The sequence below is a fragment of the Monocercomonoides exilis genome (assembly GCF_001643675.1).
Source record: "Monocercomonoides exilis strain PA203 chromosome Unknown scaffold3-2548433, whole genome shotgun sequence".
In the NCBI taxonomy this organism is placed as follows: Eukaryota; Preaxostyla; order Oxymonadida; family Polymastigidae; genus Monocercomonoides; species Monocercomonoides exilis.
Genome location: NW_027150548.1, coordinates 410,567 through 433,266, shown reverse-complemented (window position 1 = coordinate 433,266; position 22,700 = coordinate 410,567). Strand labels below are relative to the sequence as shown.

At 38.4% G+C, this 22,700-nt stretch overlaps 5 protein-coding genes across 5 annotated transcripts; 3 read left to right on the top strand and 2 right to left on the bottom strand.

Moving 5' to 3' along the window:
• Positions 1–54: 54 nt before the first annotated feature.
• MONOS_16947 (uncharacterized protein) lies at positions 55–861 on the top strand (the record flags this gene model as incomplete). Its single annotated transcript, XM_067869823.1, has 3 exons — positions 55–97; positions 159–350; positions 422–861. 3 exons carry the CDS (start codon positions 55–57, stop codon positions 712–714), a joined length of 528 nt encoding a protein of 175 aa, XP_067735073.1. The 3' UTR covers positions 715–861.
• Positions 709–7,708, bottom strand: MONOS_3810fu3811 (uncharacterized protein). The gene is made up of 5 exons (XM_067873834.1): positions 7,413–7,708; positions 6,852–7,338; positions 6,692–6,790; positions 2,936–6,540; positions 709–2,590 (listed from the first exon to the last, which is right to left on the bottom strand). The coding sequence occupies exons 1-5, from the start codon at positions 7,668–7,670 to the stop codon at positions 1,172–1,174; spliced, it is 5,868 nt and encodes a 1,955-aa protein (XP_067735072.1). The 5' UTR covers positions 7,671–7,708; the 3' UTR covers positions 709–1,171.
• A 2,871-nt stretch (positions 7,709–10,579) lies between these two features.
• On the bottom strand, positions 10,580–10,963 carry MONOS_3812 (uncharacterized protein; the record flags this gene model as incomplete). The annotated part of the gene is made up of 1 exon (XM_067873835.1): positions 10,580–10,963. The coding sequence occupies one exon, from the start codon at positions 10,961–10,963 to the stop codon at positions 10,580–10,582; it is 384 nt and encodes a 127-aa protein (XP_067735071.1).
• Positions 10,964–12,193: 1,230 nt separating this feature from the next.
• Positions 12,194–17,952, top strand: MONOS_3814 (uncharacterized protein; the record flags this gene model as incomplete). Its single annotated transcript, XM_067873836.1, has 1 exon — positions 12,194–17,952. One exon carries the CDS (start codon positions 12,194–12,196, stop codon positions 17,177–17,179), a length of 4,986 nt encoding a protein of 1,661 aa, XP_067735070.1. The 3' UTR covers positions 17,180–17,952.
• Positions 17,953–21,234: 3,282 nt separating this feature from the next.
• On the top strand, positions 21,235–21,880 carry MONOS_3815 (uncharacterized protein; the record flags this gene model as incomplete). Its single annotated transcript, XM_067873837.1, has 2 exons — positions 21,235–21,390; positions 21,479–21,880. 2 exons carry the CDS (start codon positions 21,235–21,237, stop codon positions 21,878–21,880), a joined length of 558 nt encoding a protein of 185 aa, XP_067735069.1.
• Between the last annotated feature and the right edge of the window lie 820 nt (positions 21,881–22,700).

The following is a 22,700-nucleotide window of genomic DNA, read 5'->3' as shown; positions in this document are numbered from 1 at the left end:
ATATTGATCATAAACAAAAAAGTATGTAGTTGATCAAAATTGTTATTTGTTTTCATGGTTAAAACAGGGCCACAGCAAAGATACAGGCAGAGAAAAGGTTTTCAAATTTATTCTACATTCAGCATATAATTAATAACTATTGCCTATGCAATTTTTAGAACAGAAAGCAGCCATCTTGAAGTATAGAAGACTTCGTGCTTATAAGGCTGTCAAAAAACAAATGGAACAAGAAAAATCGAGCCATTCTGGCCGTCCAACATTATATGATAAAATATTTACAAATTCTGAAAATGTTGAAATTAAAGAACCTGGAAGAACAATCGACTTAATAAAAACCGTTCCATTACCAGGTTTTCGCTCAACATTATAGATAAATTAATTCTCAATGATCTATATTTAAAATTATATCCACTATTTCTAGTTACAAAAGAAACTATTCGAGAAAAACCGAAAAAACCATTAACAAAAAAACCTGATCCATACGCAAAAGCAAGGAAACAATATGAAGCAAAAAGGAGTATTATTGAAAAAGAAAAGGAGGAAAAACAAAAAAAGTTTGAAAAAATTCAAAAAATTAAGGAAGAAGCCCAGAAACGGAGGAAAAAGGAAGCATCAAAATACAAATTGAAAAATAAAAAAGGTCAACCACTTATGAAAGTTAGAGTTAATAAAATACTGAAAAAGCTTCAATCAGGATCAGTAGATCAAGGATGAACTTCTTTTTCTGGTGTTTATTTCTTTTCAAAAAGTTAAAGTCTTTATACTCATTTCACATATTGATTGAAAAATCAATGTTTTTTAAACAGAAAAGAAGGCAGAAAATTCTCAAATATAACAAGGAGATAAAGCTATTGTGCAAAATACGAAAATATAAATATTTAACAAATTCATACAACAAGTTAAAAATAATTAAATAACGAAAATTTCTGTTTCTTCTTAAAACAGAAATTCTTCATAAAAAATAAGTTATTTCTCTCTTATTTAACAAATTCAAGTATTCTCCTTAATTTCTTTGCTTTCATTTTTATTTCCTCTTTCCCTGGATTAATGTTCATAATAAATACTTTGTAATTTTCGCTGACATCATTTAAATAAATATGAACTCTCATTGTTTCGTTCAAACACATTTCTTTCGATTAATTCTTCATCTTCACTTCAATTATTTCAAACTTCAAGGATAATAACCAGACATCTTCATCCACTTTCGGTCCAATCTTTTCTGCTCAATCGCTTTTTTCTGTTCCTCGTCTATCAAAATTATTTCTTCACGTTGCACAACTTTTTCCTTCACTTCTTCTTCTTCTCTATCAAAATACGAAACATTCAATCTGTTTTTCTCTTCCAACTCTACTTCAATCCTGCGAGAAACTACATTTTCTGATTCTGCATAGCTTTCCTCTGAATCATCGTCTTCTTCTTCTTCTTCTTCTTCTTCATCTCCTTCTCTCCCTTCTTCTTCTCCTTCTCCTCCATCTTCCATTTCCTCTTTCTCTCTGTCACTTTTAAACCAAATGCTAACACTGCTCTCACTTGAACTGGAATTGGAGAGCGAACTTTCATCTCTTTCTTCTCTTTCTCTTTCTTTCGACTTCCTTAATCCATCAGCATTGCTCGACTCCTGACTCTCCTTCCGCTTCTTCCTCTTCTTCCTCCTCTGCTCTTCCTCTTGTTCTGCTTTCAGTCTTGCCTCCTTCGCAGATTCCACTGCTTCATTCAGCATCTTCACAACTGCCGGTGAAAAAAGAAGATAAGGAGAAACAGAACTGACATGCGCTGAAAAGGGGAAAAACGGGAGCGGCTTCGCGGAAAAGGACTTGAACACGTAGAATTCATAGAAAGTGGAGGAAATATAGGAAAGAGCAAGGGATTGCAATGAGACACCAGATTTGGCCAAGTAAAGATCAGGGGATGAAGTCTTTGTGTGTGAATGGGGCATCAAAATAGAACAGGAGGTGGTTTGTGTCTTGAGGCGAGGTGAAGGAGAAGGTGTTGTATTGGAAGATGGAAGCTGAGGATGAGATTTCTGAGAAGTTGAGGAAGAAGAAGATGATGATGAAGTGCTGTTAACTCCAGCTGAAGCGGAATTTAATTTCCCAGCTGATGATGTTGCATCATCTTCGAGTGATTCTGGTTGTGTGGCTGAAAGCAATGTGTAGTTTGAAGAAGAAGAAGAAGATGATGATGATGATGATGATGACGATGATGAAGCACCTAGATGTGAATACGAACTGGCCGAGGCCTTTGCGAAAGGCGAGCGAAGAGAAGGCGAAACAGAAGAAGCAGAGCGAACCATTTGAGAAGAATGTGTTTGCGTCTGTGACTGCAACTGCAATGCTGATTGTGCCTTAGGCTTTTGTGGAGGTTGGGCCGGAGAAGAGACAAAGTCAGAGGCAGAGAAGGAGGCGAAGGAAGAAGAGTCCAAAATGGATGTGCTGACTGTGAGTGGAGTGGCGAAGGAGCTTTTTGTGAGTGCTGATTGCAACGTGAGAGGAGCTGTGGTCAAAGGACGCCGGCGCCGAATAGCAGAAAGGAGAGAAGTGTGGATGTAAGGGATGAGGGTGAGGGGGATCAGAGAGGGGAAGTTTGCTCGCTGGAGATAGAGATAGAGATAGAAATAGAAATAGAGAGAGAGAGAGAGAGAGAGAGAGAAATGGAGAAAGAGGGATGTAGAAGGAGATAATGATATAATAGTGAGGACGACAAAGTGGGAAATAATTGGAATCACAAAAAATGAAAAAATATAGAAGAAAGCAAATAAATAAGAAATGTGACGAATAAAAATCAAAGAAAGCATTCAAAATAAGAATTAAAATCATAAATTATAAATAAAGTGGCTAGTCTTCAAAATAATTCCCATCCATTTCTATCCATATAATAAAAAAAAAAACAACAAGAATAACAAATCACTCATTCCACTCCATCTCATTCAACACACATAAGGCGGGTGATGCTTCATCAGCCTCGAGGCCTCTCCTCTGACCTCAAACCACGACGAGATGAAGATGCCCAGGGCGAATGTGAGCGACTCAGTCACAAACTCAGTCAGCTCAGCGAGTGTTGGCAGACAAGGCGGAGGAGACATGGATGCGTAGTCACTGACACCAGAGACGCAGGTCTGGCTGGTTGAAGAGGAAGAAGGAGAGGAAGAAGGAGAGGAGGAGGAAGCTGAAGCAGAAGCAAAAATAGAAGAAGAAGAGGAAGCAGAAGAAGATGCAGCTGATCCAGTTGATCCAGTTGATTCAGGCGATGAGCAAGTTGAAGCATCTTCATCCATCAAAGATGTTGACACAACTGATTGTTGATAAGCTTTTCCTTTCACATTCACATTCTCTTCTTCCCGATCAGCCAATGACATCTCATTGAATCCTGTTTTCCCATTTAATTTCTCATCTTTCTTCTTCTCTTTTTCTTTTCTCTCTCCTTTCTCTCCTTTGTTTTTCAACTCCTTCTTTCCTTCTCCTCCACTTCCTCCTTTCTCCTTCGTCTGCCTGTCCATCAGCAGCACCGCATCGACAAACGGCGAGTTTTCATTGAAGATCGCATCGATATTGCCAAACGAGCCATCCTTCTGCATCATCCTCTCCAGCTGGCTGATCTTCTCCGTCTCTCTCTCAACTGCACGCTTTCGGAAGCGCTCTTCAGAAAACAGACGAAACAGCAATTTCTCTTCAGAAAGCAGTTGCTCAGACAGAAATGTGCTTTCTCGGCTGATTGAAATGAATGAAGACTCGGCAGCTGTGAGAGCTTCAGATGGGTTGTGGAACTGATGGAGAAGGGAGTTGACAATAATGTCGGCGGGCTGAGTGAAGTCAATGGGGAGATGCGATGTGGAAGAAGAAGAGGAGAAGGAGGAGGAAGATTGATTAAGCTTCTGTTTTTCATCATTATCAATTTTCTTACAATTTTTCGAAGATGTATTACCATCTTTATTATTGACTTTGAAAAAGCTTTTTGTGAAAATTCCATCGTTGGTCTCTTTATCCAACTGTTCTCCTTCCTTGCTTTTTCTCTCAATTTCCGTTTTTTGTGTATCCTTTTCAACAACTTCATCTGCATCTACTCCATTTCCACGTGAATCTTCTTTTCTTTCCTCATTCCCTTCATCTTCCTTTCCTCCAACAACCATCTTCCTTATCATCTCAACCACCTCATTCATCTTCTTCTTCTCCTCCACTTTCTCATCCGCCTTCCTCTGCGCCTCTTCTTTTCTCTTCTTCTGCTCCTCAATCTTCTCACTCACCACTCTTCTCGCCTCTGCCTCTCTCTTCCTCCTTGCCCCGCTCATCCTCCTCATCACCATCACACAGTCCCTCATCTTCCCCAGAAGAGCAGCAGCCACTTCAGCCGGTGGAGGGAAGATGTATGGAATGTATGTGAGCGCCAATGCATGCAGCGCAGGAAACACATCAGGAAACAGAGCCATGTTCGTTTTGAGCGAAGGAGGAGGGAAGTAAATGGGAGGAATGGCGAAGTCTTCAACGAGGGTTGGGAAGGCGGAGGAGGATGGTTCAGAAGAAGAAGAAATGTTCTGAGGAGGCTGAGTTGATTGTGCTTCTTCTTGTTGTTGTTCTATTTGTTCAGCTTCTTCTCTTGTCTCTTCCACTTTGACAACTTTCTCTGCTTCTTCTTCTTCTTCAATCACCTTTTCATTCGTCCTTTGATGAATAACTTCACAACAAATGTTTGCTTCTTCTTGAGTTCCATTCTCATTCTTTGCAACATTCTGATTTTCATTTTGTGACCTGCTGATTCCATCAACTTCATCTTCCTCGTCAATTCCTTCTTCTGTTTCTTTCTCAACTTCTTCTCCTCTTTCTTCTCTTTCTCTTCTTTCTTTCTCTTTCTCTTCTCTTTCCCTTTCTTCTTTCAATCTTCTTTTTTCTTCTTTAGCTCTCTCCTTCTTCTCCTCCTGCTCCTTCCTCCTCTTCTCCTCCTCTTCCTTCAACAGCTTTTGATCTTCCTCCATCTTCTTTCTTATGCTCTCTTCTTTCTGCTTTTCAAATTCCTCTTCCAACTTCCTTCTCTTCATCAAGCACACTAGCCACGTGATATCAGCTGCCGTAAACTTCACTTCCATTCCCACTTCCTTCTCCACCTCTTCTGCATCCTTCTCTCTTTCCCTCTCCCTCTCCCTCTCTCTTTCTCTCTCCTTCTGCTTCCTCTCTCCATCTCCAAACACCATCTCTTCCACCCTCTTCTGCATCTCCTCCTCGTTGCCCCACACCTCCCCCAGTAGAATCATCACCATCTGCAGCGTTGCCAGATGAGCTACAGGAAGCGACAGAACGGCTTCTCCAAGCTGCGAAATGTAGTTCACCAGACACACACCCAGCTCTGACCCGCTCACCACCTCTTCGATCTCTTGCTTCTCCACTTTCCTCTTCAAACGCTGCCGCTTCCCTCTTTTCTTCCTCTTCCGCTTGCTAAAGGAAGAGGTTGATGATGATGATGACGACGATGACGAAGAATACAAAGAAGAAGAAGAAGGATTCCTTCCACACAGCTCACTGCACGTGGCAATAGCCTGCATAAATCTGTCCTCTTCTGCAGCAGACGGAAACATCGAAAGCGCTGGAGGAACAAACCCTTGGCTCGTGATCATCGGCTGGGCAGCCAAGCTTCTCAGAAACTTCTCTCTGTTGTTTATTGAGTTCAGCAGCTCCATCGATGCGTCCAGTGTGATCTCGTCGTCGGTGGCAGCATCGCCATCAACGTTGATCATCGCCTCCATTTCATTCAGAACGTCGAAGTCTTCCCTCTGCTGCTCTTCAAACTTACTCCGTTTTTTGTTGCTGTTTGAAGAGTTTTTCACAATCTTGGCTTTGAATCTCTTTTTCTCTTTCTCGTTCTTCCGCTCTTTTCTTTCGCTTCTCTCAGAAAACGTCGAAGACGCGGTTTCTGAGTGCACAATGCTCCTTGCAATCTCAAATCTTTCAATGTACTTCTTCATCTCCCTGTCAAATAGCATCCTTTCCTTCGGCGGCATCCGCTGCTCCTCTGCCACCACCACCGCAGCAGCTGCTTCTGCTTCTGCTGCTTCAGCTGTTGCGTCTGCCCGGCTCTTCATTCGCTCTGTGTATCTGCTCACATACCCTGTTTCTGCCTCGTGCTGCTTCCGCTGCGCAAGCTTCTTCTGCAGCTGCTCTCTTATCGTCTTCGCCCTTTCTGCAGCAGCTGCCTCTTTCTGCGGATCGACGCCGCGCATCGCTGCTGCTTCGCGGAGGGCATTCTTGAGGGCGTTGAGGAGCTTTCTCTCTTTCTCCTTCTGCTTCGCCCTCTTCTTCTCTTCCTTCCACTGTCTAAATGCACGCTCCTCCAGGCGTTTCAGCTCCTCGGCTTTTCTCAGGATTTCCTTCTCTCTCTTGCGCACTTCCTTCACAATCCGCTTCTTCTCTCTCAGCCGCCCTATGGCCATCCCTTCAACAATCGCAACGGCGCTGTGAAGCGGAACGAGCTTCGGCTCAACGTGCTGCAATGTTGTGCACAGAAGGTATATGCAGAGTGTTACTGGCACTTTTGGAGGCAGCGTGTGCAATGGATCTGTTGAAGGAATTGGTAGAGGCAGAAAAAAAGCAGGTTGTTTGTGTGCATTTAAATAGTTTGTGATTTATTTATTTATTTATTTTTTGAATATGTGTGTGAAAAATATCAATTTATGAAACTTTGTATTTATTAATTTGAATGATCAAACCGTTGAACATTATGTCTGTAGTCTTTGAATAGAGTTCCAGCAACTGAAATTCATGAGGGATGCACGGAGCGCACAGGAATAAATGAGGATATAAAACAGCTTTTAAAAAAAGTAAAATTTATCACATTTAAAAAAAAAAAAAAAAGAAGTTAGGTAATACCTTTTGAGCGCATAAATCCATTCATAATCGAGAAAATAATAAACGGAATAAATTCATTCGTGCTTACTAGAGAAAAATCCATTTCCAATCCACTTAAATAAGAGATGTTAATGTTATATAATGAGGAGCGTTGTTCGATGTGATTTGCTTTCATTTGAACCCAATGTGTTTTCCTTGCCATTTTTTCATTGGTCATCCAATACACACAATTAGCAAGTCTCAATTCTTCTGGTGCAATTATCTGATCCAATTCATTGGCAAATTCAAAAAAATGAAGTTTTGATTTGAAGTCAGCAGGTAAAAAAAGTTTTAAAATCGGATTTGTTGAGAAAAGTGAAGAGCTACTTCCAAGAATAAAAATATTTGCCACTGATTGCTTGGCGGAAGATGGAAGCTTTTTGTAAAACAATGACAAATCTGAGATTGAAAATGAGTAACTTGCATTTTGAAAATACTGCGTTAAAAAAATCGAGAATGGTCTAAATGCCTTTCATTAGTAAATTTATATATGCAACGCAAATTCAGATTTGAGAAAAAAATCTTAAAATGCGAATTACAAACTATGTTAAATATTTTCTCATAAAAAAAATAAAACAACAAGGTTTTCTCCGTTGACGTTGGAATTGTATGTGCTTGAATAACTACCACAGGATTTCCGCGCTTATCATTTCCTGCAATATAAATGCAATGAAAAGGATAAAACGAAGAAAGATCTTTCATTTTTGATTGTTTGTACAAATTGAATTTATAAGAATCACGGCCCTCGACATCGTCATCATCATAAATTGTATTTGAAGGTAACTTCTTGTTTTTTTTCATTTAGGTCAAGGGTCGTTGAAATTTTTTCAAATAAAAAATGTTGATTTGATCCGAATTATTAACTATTATTTATCAAATATCAACACTTCAAGTCTTTTTGTAAGCAAATTGCGAGTTATATTATGATTTCAATCATTTTTATGTTTTTAATATCTTCTTTAAAATTTTTAACAAAAGCCTTCAATCGGTTAATTTTGTTTGAAAAAGCATTAAGAAAGTACAAAAACTTATCATTTTTCGAATTGTTGTTTGGCTCTTCTAAACATTCAGGCAAGCACATCGAATTTAATGACAATTTTCACAATGCTTGTTATTCATTTCTCAACCTCCGCCTTTGGTTGAATGAACAATCTGTAGAATTGTTGATGGTTCATTTTCTTTTGCAAATGATTTTTTCTCTGAATTCACTTCATTCCAAGAGAATTTTTTGCTGCAGTATGCTTTGTCTCCTAAATCAAGATTTCATAACGCATTCCATCTGATTCAGCTCTGAGCAATTAATTTGTATGCTTCTTCTAATGAATCACAATCGCTGTAATTACAGTCACAACAATAAGTTCCTCAACCGCAATGGCAATAATAATCCACCAAGGTAATGTGATTGCAGAAGCTTTTGAACTATCTTCACTCTGATTTAAAGGTTATCTACTCTTTAATGAATACTTTTTGTTTTAGCCACACAGTGTCTTTCTAATACAAATTATCAAAAGAGTCTTCTCTTAATTTCAGTACTGCTTGTACATAGATCGATAAACCTTGATCACAAACAGCAGAATCAAGTAGAGATTTTGACTTTTCAATTACAATTTTATCTTGGCTCATAAACGCACATGAAACGAATAAAAACCTTAAAACCTGTTTTTCTGAGGTTGAGCCAGTCATCATCAATGAAAAGAGCTCATACGAAACAAGGCAAGGAAGAAGATTTCTTCCAAAAAACTTTATAATTATCTTGTCTCCTTCTTCACTTCGAGAAACGGTTGAAATATGTGGCCTGCAAAAAAGATATGTTTTTTGCGGAAATTCACGAAGCTCTTTCTCATTCGAATTGCATCCTTCGTACAGTTCCAAATCCGCTATTCCTTTTATTATAAATTCATTGCTCTGAATCCAAAGTTCATCATATTCTCCATTACTCATTGTTTCAGGGGCTCTTTTCCAGAATCTGAATAAATTAGATCAACATGATCTCCCCATTCTCGCACATAACATTCCTCTGAACAGAACTGAATTCTGAAGATTTAATTGTGTTTCCAGCAAATGTATCGTTTGTCCATTGCGCATCTCCTTCGACAACAGACAAGGCGCCAATGGAAGACTTTGCAAATGTTGTTGAAGCGATTGTTGAAGTGTAGTCTCTCAAACAGCAATTGGTCAAAAATGCTCTTTTTCTTTATTTTGCTCATAATTTCTGATGCAGATGCGGAATGCAAAGCAATCTAATCAGATGAAGTGAATGAAGATTATGAAGATGAGGCTGTGTGAAATGTTGTTGATGCGTTTGAAGAAGAAGAAGATGATGATAATGAATGAATTGAATGAGATTATTTATTGTTGAAAATTGAGAAGTTGAGAGCCAATTAATATCAACGGAGAAATTCATTGAAATTCTCTTCTTCAGGTTTTTGTCTTCTTCTGGCAAATAATATCCTTTGAATTCATAACAATTTCAATTTGATTCTTTCTCTCTCTCCAACAAAAAATAGGAAAGATTGAGCAATTCCTTTTTCATTCCATCTTTTCTTCTTTCGCTTCCCTTCTTTCACAAAAAATCATCTTTCCTCAAAAATAATTCTTTGTCAAAGCCCAATGCCAGGCATCTTCGAAATATCTCGCATTTCATCTATCCGTCTTTATTTTTCCTTTCCTGCTTTTCTGGCTTTTCTTCTTTAAAGCCATCCAATTCTTCACTCTTTCAGCATTCTTAAAACAAAATAATAATCAGTTCAAAACAACAACAACAACAACAAACCTTCTAATCATTTTTATAGGCAATTTTCTATATTTTATTCCATTGACAAAGCTCATTTCCCTCCAATAAAAATTCATTATTCCTTCCATTTTCAAATATTTCTTCATCTGATTCGCTAATCGTCCTTTCTAGAAGTCATTTATCCATCAAATGCATCGATTTCTGGTTCTTCTGAAAAATGTGAAACTTATGTATTTTGCTCAAATTCCAACTTTCTCATTGAAAAATATCCTGTTTTTCGTCTGAAAATATCATCTCCAATTCCCTTCCCAGTCCCTTCACCCTGGGCACTTTCCATATGAATTCGCTCTCCCAACTCGATGGTCACCCTGCATCACGAGATATAAAGCTTTCATTCATTTTCATTCTTTTCCACCTGCTGCTTTGGAAACAATGCAAAATTTCATCTCATTCAAAAACAAATAAATATAATCTCAAACATCCTTTCTTCTTCCCTTTCAGCCTTTTCGGTGAATTCAGCGAAGCATTTTTATTCAAAAACACTTTCTTAATTCTCCAAAATTATCATGTCTGCTTGAACTAAATCATAAAAACATTTTCAAAAAATGAAAAAGAAAAAAAAAAAATAAATTCTCTTTTCAAGGGAAATCAAATCAAACTTTTAATCATTTTTCCATTGTACAGCAAGAACAATACATGCTCAGAAAAGAATTGTCAATAAAAAATCTTATATAAATTAATAGCAGAAACCACATCTGTAACAAACAGGAAATACGCAATCTTTGGGAAAATAAAATCCTTTGTCATGATTCGAATTTTCATGCAAAACTGTGAATATTTATCATTATTTTATAACTTAATAATTGATCGCACGCATAATTAATATTTTCATTTTTGTTATGTTTGGAAGTCGTTTATCTTGTGGAATATGAAAGGAAATTCGACAGCAATATTTTTATTGGCTATAATGTTGTGTTTACTTACCAGGGGTGAAGCAATAGAAAGCACTATCCCCAATGGGCAAGCGGAGAACGTTGGAAATGCAAGATTCAATCATATCACATGTGTTGAGACATGTCTGAATATCATCAACGCCTCCTTGTGTGTGACCCATCTCAATATCATCCCTCTCGCTGCTTGTCCACTCCTCACTGCCCAACACCACTCGGCTGCCTCCATCTGCTCCTCCACTTGCACCATCCACCCACCTTCCCTCACCAAAAACCACCACCTCCTCCACTGCCCCCTCTTCCTCTCTGCCCATGCCTCCCTCTCCCTCACAAACTTCTCCCTCACCACCCACCAACCTGCCATCCTCTCCTTCCACCTCTTCTCCACCCCAAACAATCTCCTCCCACATGCCCACTCCCCAATCCCTGCCTCCTTCTCCATCTCCCACTCCTCTTTCTCCTCTTTCGTCTCCCTCATCCAGCCCTTCCTTTTTTCTCCTTCTTCCCTCTCTTCCCCTTCCCCTTCTCCATCTCCATCTCTTTCCCCTTCTCCTTCATCTTTCTCATCCTCATCATCATCATCATTTTTTTCTTCCCCTTCCCCTTCCCTTTCCCTTTCCCCTTCCCTTTCCCCTTCCATTTCCTCTTCCCCTTCCCCTCTCCATAACCATCACCAATCCCATCCCCACTTCCAAATCCACCTCAATCTCCATCTCTCAAACACCATCTTCTCCAACATCTCCTCTCCCCAATCCCATTCATCTCTTCCATCCCTTCCCTCCCACTCACTCAATTCATTCACCTCAGCCATTTCTTCCTCTTCTCTCTCTTCCACCAACACCAACACCAATTCAATCCCCTCCTTCTCCCTTCACTCATCCCTCTCCATCCATTCAACCATCTTCAAACACACTCACAACCCCATCGATGGTGCCATCCTCCCCAACATCAACAGCCCATCCACTTCTCTCTCAACCTTCAACGCCTCTTTCCTCCACCAAACACGCTCTTCACCAAATGCTGCTGTTGTGCATGTTGGAAATGAATCTCAAAAATTGAAACCTGGAAGATTGACTTCTTTTGATGTGAACAGTCATCGCTTCGAATGGTGCGAATGGAATAATTCAAATGGCGGATCAAATCATGGTGGTGCACTTTATGTTACTTGCACGAATGCAAATCTCACAATAATTTCGTGTTCATTTCACAATAGTTCAGCTTCTGGAGAAGGAGGAGCATTATTATGTGCCTATTTGTTGAAAATGAACATTGCAAAATCCAATTTTTCCAGTTGCTCGGCTGCTCATGGAGGAGCATTCGCTTCGTGGGGTCCACAACCTAATTCTATTTGGACGTTCTCTGAAAATGTTGTTGAAAGTTGCTTTATAACAAGTTGGTGTGGAACTTCTTGGTGCTTTTCTATCCAAAATGCCCAAACAAATGCTCAATTCTTGTTTTCCAAATGTTGGTGTATAGCAAATACTGGTGGTGATGCTGCGGGATCATTAACATTTAATTATCCTCCACAAAATAAACCAATTCAGTTTTCAATCGTTGAGTGTCAGTTCATCAATAACAAATTGACAAATTCATCTGCTTATGGAGGTTCTGGACTGTGTTGCACAAATACTTTCTCTTGGATGAGCGGAGTAAAATTCATCACTTTCTGCTTTTTTGATGGTAATTCCGCAACTAATGGCAGAGGGAATGATGTGTTCTTCAGTGGTAATGCCATTACTCAATCTCCATTTGAGAATTGTGGATCAACAACCCCAACGCAAAGAGTGTGGAATAATGGAACTGCTGATAACGCTGTGTACAATGGCTGGCTCCCCCTCATTGCCCAGAACAAAATCGTTGCCAGCAATGGAACCGACGTTGACGCCTGTGGCAGACCCCAACAGACCCCATGCGCCACCATCGAGTATGCCCTCAACGGCTTCATTTCCCTCCTCAAAGACGCCTCCCTCACCCTCCTTTCCTCAACGTTTGTTCCCATTCAAACACTCACTTTCAGCGCGGTTGACACTAAAATCACAGGAAATGGAACAGATGCCACCACCATCGCCTCCAGTGGCATTCCTCAACCACAAAACTCACATTCACACTCATCACAATCAACATCATCTCTTTCATCATTATCATCATTATCAACATCTTCCTCACCAGATCCATCTGCCACTTCTGCCCTCTTCCAACAGACCCAGGGCTCCCTCACAGTCTCTGCCCTTGCCGTCGCCCACAACTCCACAAACCAAATCACCCCCATCCTCTTCCACCTCTCCGATAACTCCCCTTCCCTCAACCTCAACACAACCACCATCACTGGAACAACCTCATCTTCATCATCAATCACAACCCCCCTCTTCTTCCTCACTGCTGGCTCCCTCGCCCTCAACCACACAGCAATCACCCAACTCTCCCTCAACAGCCAAAGCATCTTCCACCTCACCTCCCTCACAAATCCCCTCACTCTCAACTCCTCCAACATCACTCACATCACCTCCACTGCCACCCCCGCCAGCTGTGTCCTCTCCTCTGCCACCTCCCCTGCCCTCTCCCTCTCCCTCGCCAACTGCACCATCACAAACATCAACTCAGCTCCACAAAACCAACAGACTGCCACAGATGGCGGGTGCATCTCATTCGCCTCATCTGTCCCTGCCAACTCGTTTTCTGTGAGTGACACCATCTTCTCCACCTGCTCTGTGAGCGAGGATACAAGTTCTGGAGGAAGAGGCGGTGCTCTCATGATCGAGTACAAGGATGATTCAGAAGTGTCATCCACAACCTTTTCCGTCACCAATATCGTGTTTTCAGCCAACAAAGCGAGTGTCGGAAGAGATATGTATTTTGTGTGTGGATCATTTGTCGTTTCTGTGAAAGAGCCCTTGTTCGCCTTCATGACAAGCATCACTCAGAAAGACAACTCGGTTGCTGGACATGACAGAACAGAAGCATTCGGTGATTGGGATGTCGATTTATTCATATTTTTTGATGGATTCTTTGATGATACAATATATGTGGATGGAATATCCGGAGTGGAGAGGGTATATTGTGGATTGGAGAAGGCGCCATGTTTGAATGTTAATTGTGGAATGGAACGCTTGAAGAGAACACTGAATGTTAAAGAAGAAATAATTTTATCTGCAAAATCGTCTTTAACTGGATGTGTGGATGTGAGTAATATGTGTATAAAGGCAAAAACCGAGACAATTGTGGAGATAGAATGCCAAAGGGAAGTGAGTGGATCTGAAGCGTGTGTTCTGAAATCATCATCACCCACAGAAATGGAGTTCATTGGGATTGTTGTGCCATCGACTTTTAACAGAGTAATCACATCAGTGATTGAATCGAGCACTCAAAATGGGGAGTTGCACATGAAGAACTGTGAGATGAGTGTGAATGGAGGGAAGCAAAACACAATTGGATATTTTTTGATCAAATCGACAGGGAAGATGGTTGAACTGGACTCTGTCACGATTTCAGATGCGAAATCAACCGTTTCGTTGTTTTCAATTTCTCCTTTATTAGGAACTGTGAATGATCAGGAATACAAGGTGAAGCTATTGAATTGCACAACGGAAGGATTGGAGATTGATGGAGGTGAAGAGGCAGCAGTGTTTGGAGGGAGTGTGGGAGTTGGGATGGCGATGAATGGAAGCAAGATAGAAGGGGCAGTGTCGGAGAAGAGCAAAGAGGGAGGAGCACTGAAGATAGTGTTGAGTGAAGGAGGATATGTCTCCATTGAAAATAGTTCATTTGTTGGATGTGTTTGTGAGGATGCAAGCGATGGAGGGAAAGGAGGAGGAATATATTTGGATTGCAGTCTGAATGAAGTCGGATTTCAACTCACAGAGATATCGTTTTCTGGGTGCAGGGCAACTGTTGGGAAGAACATGTTTGTGAAGAGTGGGAATCTGGTGAATACGGTGAAAATAGAGCGTTTTGCATTTGATTGCTCAGGATATTCTAATGATGGAAATGCGTTTGTTGGGGAAGATGGGATTTATGGGGAAATGGATCTTCGAGTGTTTCTTGTTTCTTTGAAGTGGACGGTCGTGTCTGTTTCGAAAGATGGACATGACACATTGGGATGTGGAAGTGGTGAATTTCCTTGTTATTCGATTGATCATGGTCTTTTGCACCTGACATCAAAACCTGTTCGTCTGATGTTCATTGTGGCAAAGAGCATGATTGAAGGAGAGATTAATCTGGAAGAATTGAATTTGAGCTCGAAGAGCAGAGAAACGTGTGAAGTTGAAGTGAAATCAGAGATAACAAGTGAAAAGAATTCTTTGATTTCAACAACAGGAACAGTTTCATTGCTGAGAGTGAATTTTGTATTTGATGCAAATTTCATTTCTTCTCATGAATCATTGATATCACCAGAAGGAGGAATTCTTGAAATTGTGAATTGCTCGCTCACTACAAAACAACTGATGGAAGGAATTAATGCAGAATTTGCAAATATTCCATTCCACATAATAAAAATGGAAAAAGGAGAATTACAACTTGATGGATGCACAATATCAAATCTCATTCTTCAAGAATCAGCATTATATCTTTCTTCTCAACTTCCATCAGTGATTTATTTATTAACGATTTGCAATTCAACAATTGAAACTTTTCTGATAAATATCAACGAATGTGGACAATTAACAATTAAAGATTTCAATACAGAAAATATCACAGTTGAAGGAAATGGAGAATCACTGATATCTTGCTTGGCAATGAAAAAGACGATGCAATTGGCAAATTGCACAATGGACGGAGTAAGTTCAAAGGCCACAAAAGGAAAATTGATGAAAATGGAAGATTGCACAGATATGAAAATGGACAGTTGCATTTTTGATGGGAGTTCAAATGAAAGAAATGAAAAGAATTCAAATACAGAAGAAGAGATGTGCAGATGGGATGGATCTGTTGTGGATGTTGAGAAGAGTTCTGTTTTGATGAAAGACACAACAATCTCGAATTCACCAGAAGGTGGAATAACAATGAGTGGAGGGGAAATGACTGTTAATGATGGAAGATTTGAGAACAATAATCCCTCAATTGAAGGATATCCATCATTGAGAAGAAACATCATCTGTTCAGATTCTGGAACATTGAATGTGATGAGTTTGAAAGGAGGAGATGGATTGAAGGATAGCACTTCTCTTTGGATATTGAATGATGGGTGCGGTTTTGAAGGGATTGTTTCAGAAAGGGATTCATCATTCTTTATTCCTGTGTTGGAGAGTGTGGAAGCAAAAGAAGAGACAGATAGAATGAAGCTGACATTCAAAGGGATGCTTCTTGTTCCATGCAATCTGTCATTCTCAGTTGTGAAGAAGAAGGGAGATGAGAAAGAGATTGAACATTATGATTTTGACTCAAATGAATTCTTGTCAGAAAGAGAAGTTGAAGGAAGTGTGGCAAAAGATCTTATCGGCGGTTGTGGAGATGAAATTGAGGTGAGTGTGCATGTTTTATTTGGGAATGCAGAATCTCCTTCTTCAACAAATTCATTCATTCTGAAGAATGCTAGCATTACTCAACCAAAAGATGATGAAAGGATTGTTGAAGGAGGAAATAAGAATGACAATGGAAATGTGAATATGATTGAATGGAGTTTGTTTGCCTTTATTGGCTGTGTTGCAGTTATTATTATTCTGTTGTTTGTTATTGTTGCGGTTGTTGTGCTTTTGCGAAGGAAATTGAGGGAAGCAGAGAGAAAAGCAGAGGCAGCAGATTCAGAAGCAAAACAAATAATGGAGAAGATTGAGAGGAGAAGGGAAAACAATGGAGGGAGCTTTGAGATGAGTGAGATGCCATCCACACTGCTGGAAGGGATGACAAGCCAAATTCCACTTCTCATTGACAACGATGAAGAAGATCTTCCAGAGCCTCCACCAATGACTGATGGAGAGCCGAATGAGAATGATCATCCAGATCTGGAATCTCCAGTACCTTTTTCTGAGGACGATTCTGTTTCTGGAATATCTCAATCTCATTCATTCAATGTTATATCAGCAAAGAAGCCATTTCGAGAGAAAGAGAAAAAGAACATCAAAACATTGCACTCAGTGATTCATTCAGTGCAAGGCAATTTCACACTGGGAACAAGAGCGATGGATGTTGTTGATGGGAAGCAGGTGGTAAAAGTAGTGGCAGAGCTGTTTGAGCATTTGATTTCAGTTGATGATGAAAGGGTGGAAATGATGGCGAGGCAGCTGTGTCCGTATTCAATCTTTGTTGAAGAAGGGAACAATGAAATATACCTATTGACTGAAGAATTGGAGGATGAAAAACAGAAGGAAGAAATGAAACGATGGAAGGCACCAGAAATTGGAAATGAAGAGGAGGAAGAGGAAGAGGAAGGAATTGAGCAGGCAGTTGTATTCACACTTGGACTGATACTCCACGAAATGACAACTGGGGAAGTGCCTTTGAGCGAGTGTGAAGCCGAGGAAGCACAGGAGATGATGAGGGATGGAGTGCGACCGCTGATAGAAGGAATCGAAGGAGAAGAAATGGTTGAGCTGATAGAGAGGATGTGGGCAGATGAGCCAGATGGCAGACCAACTTTGGGTGAGGTGATACAATCATTGACAGAAATGGCAGAGAATGATGCAGAGTGACATGAGATACGAATTCAAGAACACCAACCAAAAACTTGCATTTTGTGAAATTGGAGAAACTGAAACTTGCTTTTCTTTTTTTGTTCAATTTGAAGCTTCTTAAATGATTTGTGCTGTCCAAAAATGTTTTATATGATGGCTTTGCGGTTATTTTTATGAATAATCGTGGAAATACTAAAATCTAATAAAAAACCAAAACTTGTTTTCTATTTCATAGCTCATTCAAGTCCATTTTGATATGAAATAGAAAAAGTGATTTGTTGAAAAGTTTAATCAGCTTTGAATATATTTGAATTTCATTTTATCGCTCATGCCAAACAGCTGAGAATATAATTATTATTTTTCAAACAACAACTACTACAAATCAGGCTTTTCAATGATATTTGCAAATGCCAAGCATTGGAAATGAAAGGGAAAAAATAATAAAACCACTCGTATGAGCGAAAAATATTTATTTAGTGAATTTTCATGTGAATTTTCTAATGGCTATTCCTGTTTGAAATCAAACTTTTTCTTCAGCCTTCATCATTTTTTTCTCATAGTGAATTCCATATTATGTTTAGTGTTCAATTGATAGTTTCATAAACAGCTATTGTGTAGTTTTTCACAATTTTTCGGATATTCCCATAGATAATATAAATTTTGATCAAAATTCGAATGAAAATTTGATCTCAATAAAGATCGGCAATGTGAAAAATAATTTTTTCCGTCAATATTTCGATTTTTCTTTTCAAAATTCCATTTCAACTTAAAATACATCGTTGAATTATAAAGTGATGATTTTTTTAATATTATTTTTTTTTATTTTAAAGATAAAACAGAAAAATGATCAAAAAAAATTTTTCATAAATTATTATACACAAGTGAACTTATAGACAAATTCAATGAAACGTGAATAAGAAATAATTTTCTTTATCTTTTTTTTTCTTATTGTGAATAAACTTTAAAGATTCCATTCCAAAAGAAATTCGCACTATCAAAATCGGATAAAATCACATCCGATATAATCACTTATATTCACAAGCACATTTTTCCGTGCACAAACATTTTGTATCATTTTTTCAAAAATTTTCCTTTTTTAAACAGTCTTGGGACATGAAATACTCATGGGTGATTATTTTTGAAATCACGACTTTTTTCGGGGTGTTGGTTTTTCAAACTTTGTTGGTTTTTGAAAGAAAATTTTAATTCAAAAGAGAAAAAGAATGATAATTGTTTTTAAAAACAAATGATTCACCTGAAATAAAGGATGAAATGTCTTTTTTGTGCCTTTTCACATTTCAGTGATCATTAATCCAAATTTTAAAGAAATTGTTGAATCGAAAATTTTTAATGAAAGAAAATGATTTCAAAAATTATTACCCATTCAAATAAGTCAAAATATAGAAATAAATCAAAAAAAAAAAAAATAATTGTTGTCTCATTCGAAAAATGTGTTTCAATAAAAAATTTTTATAACACAAAAGTTGACTAAAACTTTATTAATTTTTGAATTGGCTTTTATTGTTTTCTGTGTTTCGTGACATTGTTTATATAAATATCGAATTTGATCACAAATAGTTGTGGAAAACTTGATGTGATCATATTTTGTTTTGGCAATATATCTCCTCTAATCTCTTTTATAAACAAGTTTCGAGACAAAATCCAATCAACAGAATTTCTTTCGATATTATATAAAAATTCCAATTGCACTAAATAAAATACGCTACGGCTTCAAAAATTTGTTGATTCACATGTATTTGACAAAACCATTACATCTCACAATACAGTGCAACGGCTATTCCAAACCTTCTCTTTTTCATTAAATGCATTGATCATCATTCATGTTAACCTTTCTTTTTACATTGGATTTTTTCTTTTAAGAAATTATGTTGATCTTTCCAACAAAAAGTTAAAAGTTTTTATCACTCATTTTGAAAATCGATTTTTGTTTCTGTTCATAATTGATAACTTTAAAAAAGCAAATAAATAAATGTTTTATTCAATTAACAGATAGTATTGATTTTTATATGTTCCAGCCTTACATCCATCTGCTTTCACCTTGCAATGGCTTTGGAAAAATCTTCGAAAGACTAGTATTTCTTGGAGATATATAATAATTCATTAAAGAGTGATAGTTCGAAAACAAAAAACGCGAGTATTCTAAAGATAATTCAAAAAATTGTGAAGAGGTTGCATCAGGCCTTTCACTTTAAAAAAAAAAGAAAGAAAAGAAAAGAAAAGAAAAGAAAAGAAAAGAAAAGAAAAGAAAAGAAAAGAAAAGAAGCAAGAGAGAGAGAGAGAGAGAGAGAGAGAGAGAGAGAGATAAAGATAGAGAAATAAAAAAGAAAGAAAGAAAGAAAGAAAGAATTTAGGCACTTGATAAATTTTGAATAAAAATTTTCAATTGAAATAACTTCATTTTATTCGAAAAAAATAAAAGTTTATTTGAATAAGACATACTTTATTCAAATAAACTCACTTCATTTAGAAATTCCATAATTCATTTGAGTTTCTGATAAATCATGATTTCATTAAGAACAGAATAAAGAACATCATAATTATAATGTTCAGTGAAAATTATTTTTATGTGTTTTTCTCTTCAATGAAAAAGTGAAAAGATGATTTCTTTTTTTCGAAATTCCAACAAATGAACTCATCGACTTGGACGCATTTAAAGGAAATTCCAAACACATAAACTTTAAAATACATTTATCAAAAGCAATTTTCAATGTTTCTCTGAGTGAGTTTGTTGAGTGAAAACTTCAATTTAAAAAAAATATGGAATTGTTGAATTTTTGATACTCGATATTTGGTTTACAAGACAACAGATCTTATGAAAGAGAAATCCTAGGAGCATACAAGTTCTTTCAGAAAGGAAGATCATTACAATTTTTCGAAAATTGTTGATGGAAGGAGAAATAAAAACAAATAGTTCAAATTCATATTCGTGGAGCAGTAATGAAGAATTATCCTTTAAACGTTCAAACTTGAATCAGAATTAATGTTTGCAAGTTATATTGAAGGTTTATTTTCCTGAATAATGTTGAATGTGTTGTTTTACGCATTTGAATATTCATATTTTTATTTAGGCTAATGAAATGATAATATGGAACTTTACAAAAGAGCAACAGAATTGAAATATGACGACTGATTTTTAGATGAAGAAGAAATCCATTTTCAGCGAGACGAAGAAAAAGGAGGAAAGAATATATCAAAAAAAGAAAGACGGATGAGAAAAGGTGTATATACATAAATTGAGCGTGAATATAACATTATAAAACGCTTGATATTTGTTCTAGTTGAGGAAACGCTTAAGTTGAAAGATATTTTTTATATAAACAAAGGAAATCATAGAGGAAAATGAGAGTTGGAAAAAACAGAAATGTGGATTACCATATGTTTCCTTTTTTGTTGACAAGAGATGAAGGGGCAAGTTGAACGTTTGAAAAATCCAGTAATTACTGTTTGCCAGAAGAATGTGCAACCAAAGAAGAATAAGTCAGATAAAGATTGATCTCGACAAGCATCTTTTAATTTGTTATCGTTAACCTTCATAAAACAAGACTTTTAATTATTTCATCAGTTCACTTCTTCTTCCTCCTCCTCCTCTTTCTTCTTCTTCTTCTTCATATCCTTCTGGCTGCAATGATCTCTTTCTCCCTTTTCGTCCTCACTTATCGCTGGCAGTGATTCAACTCAGAAACACTCAAAAACGCATTCTTTCTCCATCAATGAAATGCTGCTGCTCACGTGCCGTAGAAAGCAATGGCTCATTTTCATCTTCTCTTCATTCTTCTTCCACTACTTTTGTTTCTTTCAGATCAAATCCCATCTTCCTAATATATTTCTTCATTCTGATCTGGAGCAGCGCGCCGATCAACTTCACCATTCCGGAGTCGGAGAAGTGAAGAGAAGAAATCTTTAGAGAATGACAAGTCATCATCAGCACCTGCTATTGACCCTTCGGATACCTCCGCGGTGGCAGCATCATACACATCAGCAGAAGCGATGGACGACTTCGAGAGGCGGCTGCGGATTGTTGCACTTGAGATAGCTGGGGTGATGAGCGGCACATGCCGCTGTCGCGGCATGCGCTACAGACGCTGCTGGGATATGTAGTGGAGCGGCGGGCGGTGCTGTATGGAGGTGTTGTGTGTGCCTACGATATGATGCTTTTGGCAATGCTTTCTGTTCCGCTGGTGGAACCACTTCCGTCGCTTGCAGCGTCGGTGGGCACGAAGTCGGGGAGCAAGCGATTTTTGCAGCGGAAGATGTGAATGAGATCTGTTTATAACATTGCTGCTGTCTTAGCGATAGCCGCGATCGATGCATGTGGTAGTGAAGCTGGACGAGAAAGTGATGGTGCAAAGCGTTGCAGTGTGTGAAGTGGAGGAGATTGTTGAGAAAGGGTTGGATGCTGCGGAGCTGAGAATGGAGGATATGGTTTTGTTGTCTGAAGCAATTGTGCTGGTGGTGCTTGAGGAGCGAGAAGAGGTGGAGGGAGAAGAAAAGGGAGAAGAAAAGGGAGGGAGAAAGGGAGGTGATGGGAATGAGGAGAAAGGCGGGTATCCGACAGCGCACAGAGAGTTTGTGGAGAGAATCAAAGAGAACCAGGGGAAGCTGGAAGAAGCGATGGCGCCGCTGGTTGTGGAGGTGCTTGGAACGAGTCGGTTGAGGTTTGCGAAGGCGAGGACAGAGACTGAGGCAGAAAAACAGTAATTAACAGAAAGTGAAGGATGCAGTTCTTCTCCATCCGATAACATCCAACAGGAGAACAGGAGAGCAGAATAAGAATCAGCAGATGGGTCTTTGGACATAACTTTTGATGGAAGTTCAGATGGAGAAAAGAAAGATGAGGAACAAATGCATATATCGAAGAATGATTTGGCTATGTTTGAGGAGTCAGAGATAGAGAGAAATTCGATTGATATTGAGAAGGAAGAGGAGGAGGTGAAAGAAGGGAAAGTTGATGGAGACATGAAGTTTATTTTTGAGAAATATAAAGAACAAAAGCAGAAAGAGGAAATAATACATGAGGTTTTGGAGAAGTGGACACGGAAGCTGTAGCTTCAGCTTCACATTCAAAAGGTATATTTTCACAAACATAGTCGATGCGGAAGGAATAGGAAGAGAGGGTGAGGAAGAGAATGAAGAAAATGAAGAGATGAAATTTCTCATGAATTTTCATATGAAAAAAAGGAGATAAGATGATTGGAAGCCAACTGTTGCACTTAGCATTATAAGCTGTATTGCTGTTCCGCAGTCTTTGTGTTGGAGTTGTTGAACCACATTGCTGGAATGGAGATTGGGTTATGGCATTGCCACTAAAGAAAACATCGCTTCCTCTTCCATTAGTTGCAGTGACGCCTTCGAAGAAACAAAATGTGATGAATATGACTCCATTCATCCAAATGAGGGTGTTTATGCAGCAAAGCGCAGCTCCTCCCCATGATGTTGATGAACTTGTCAATTTATTATTGATGAACTGACACTCAACGATTGAAAACTGAATTGGTTTATTTTGTGGAGGATTATTGAA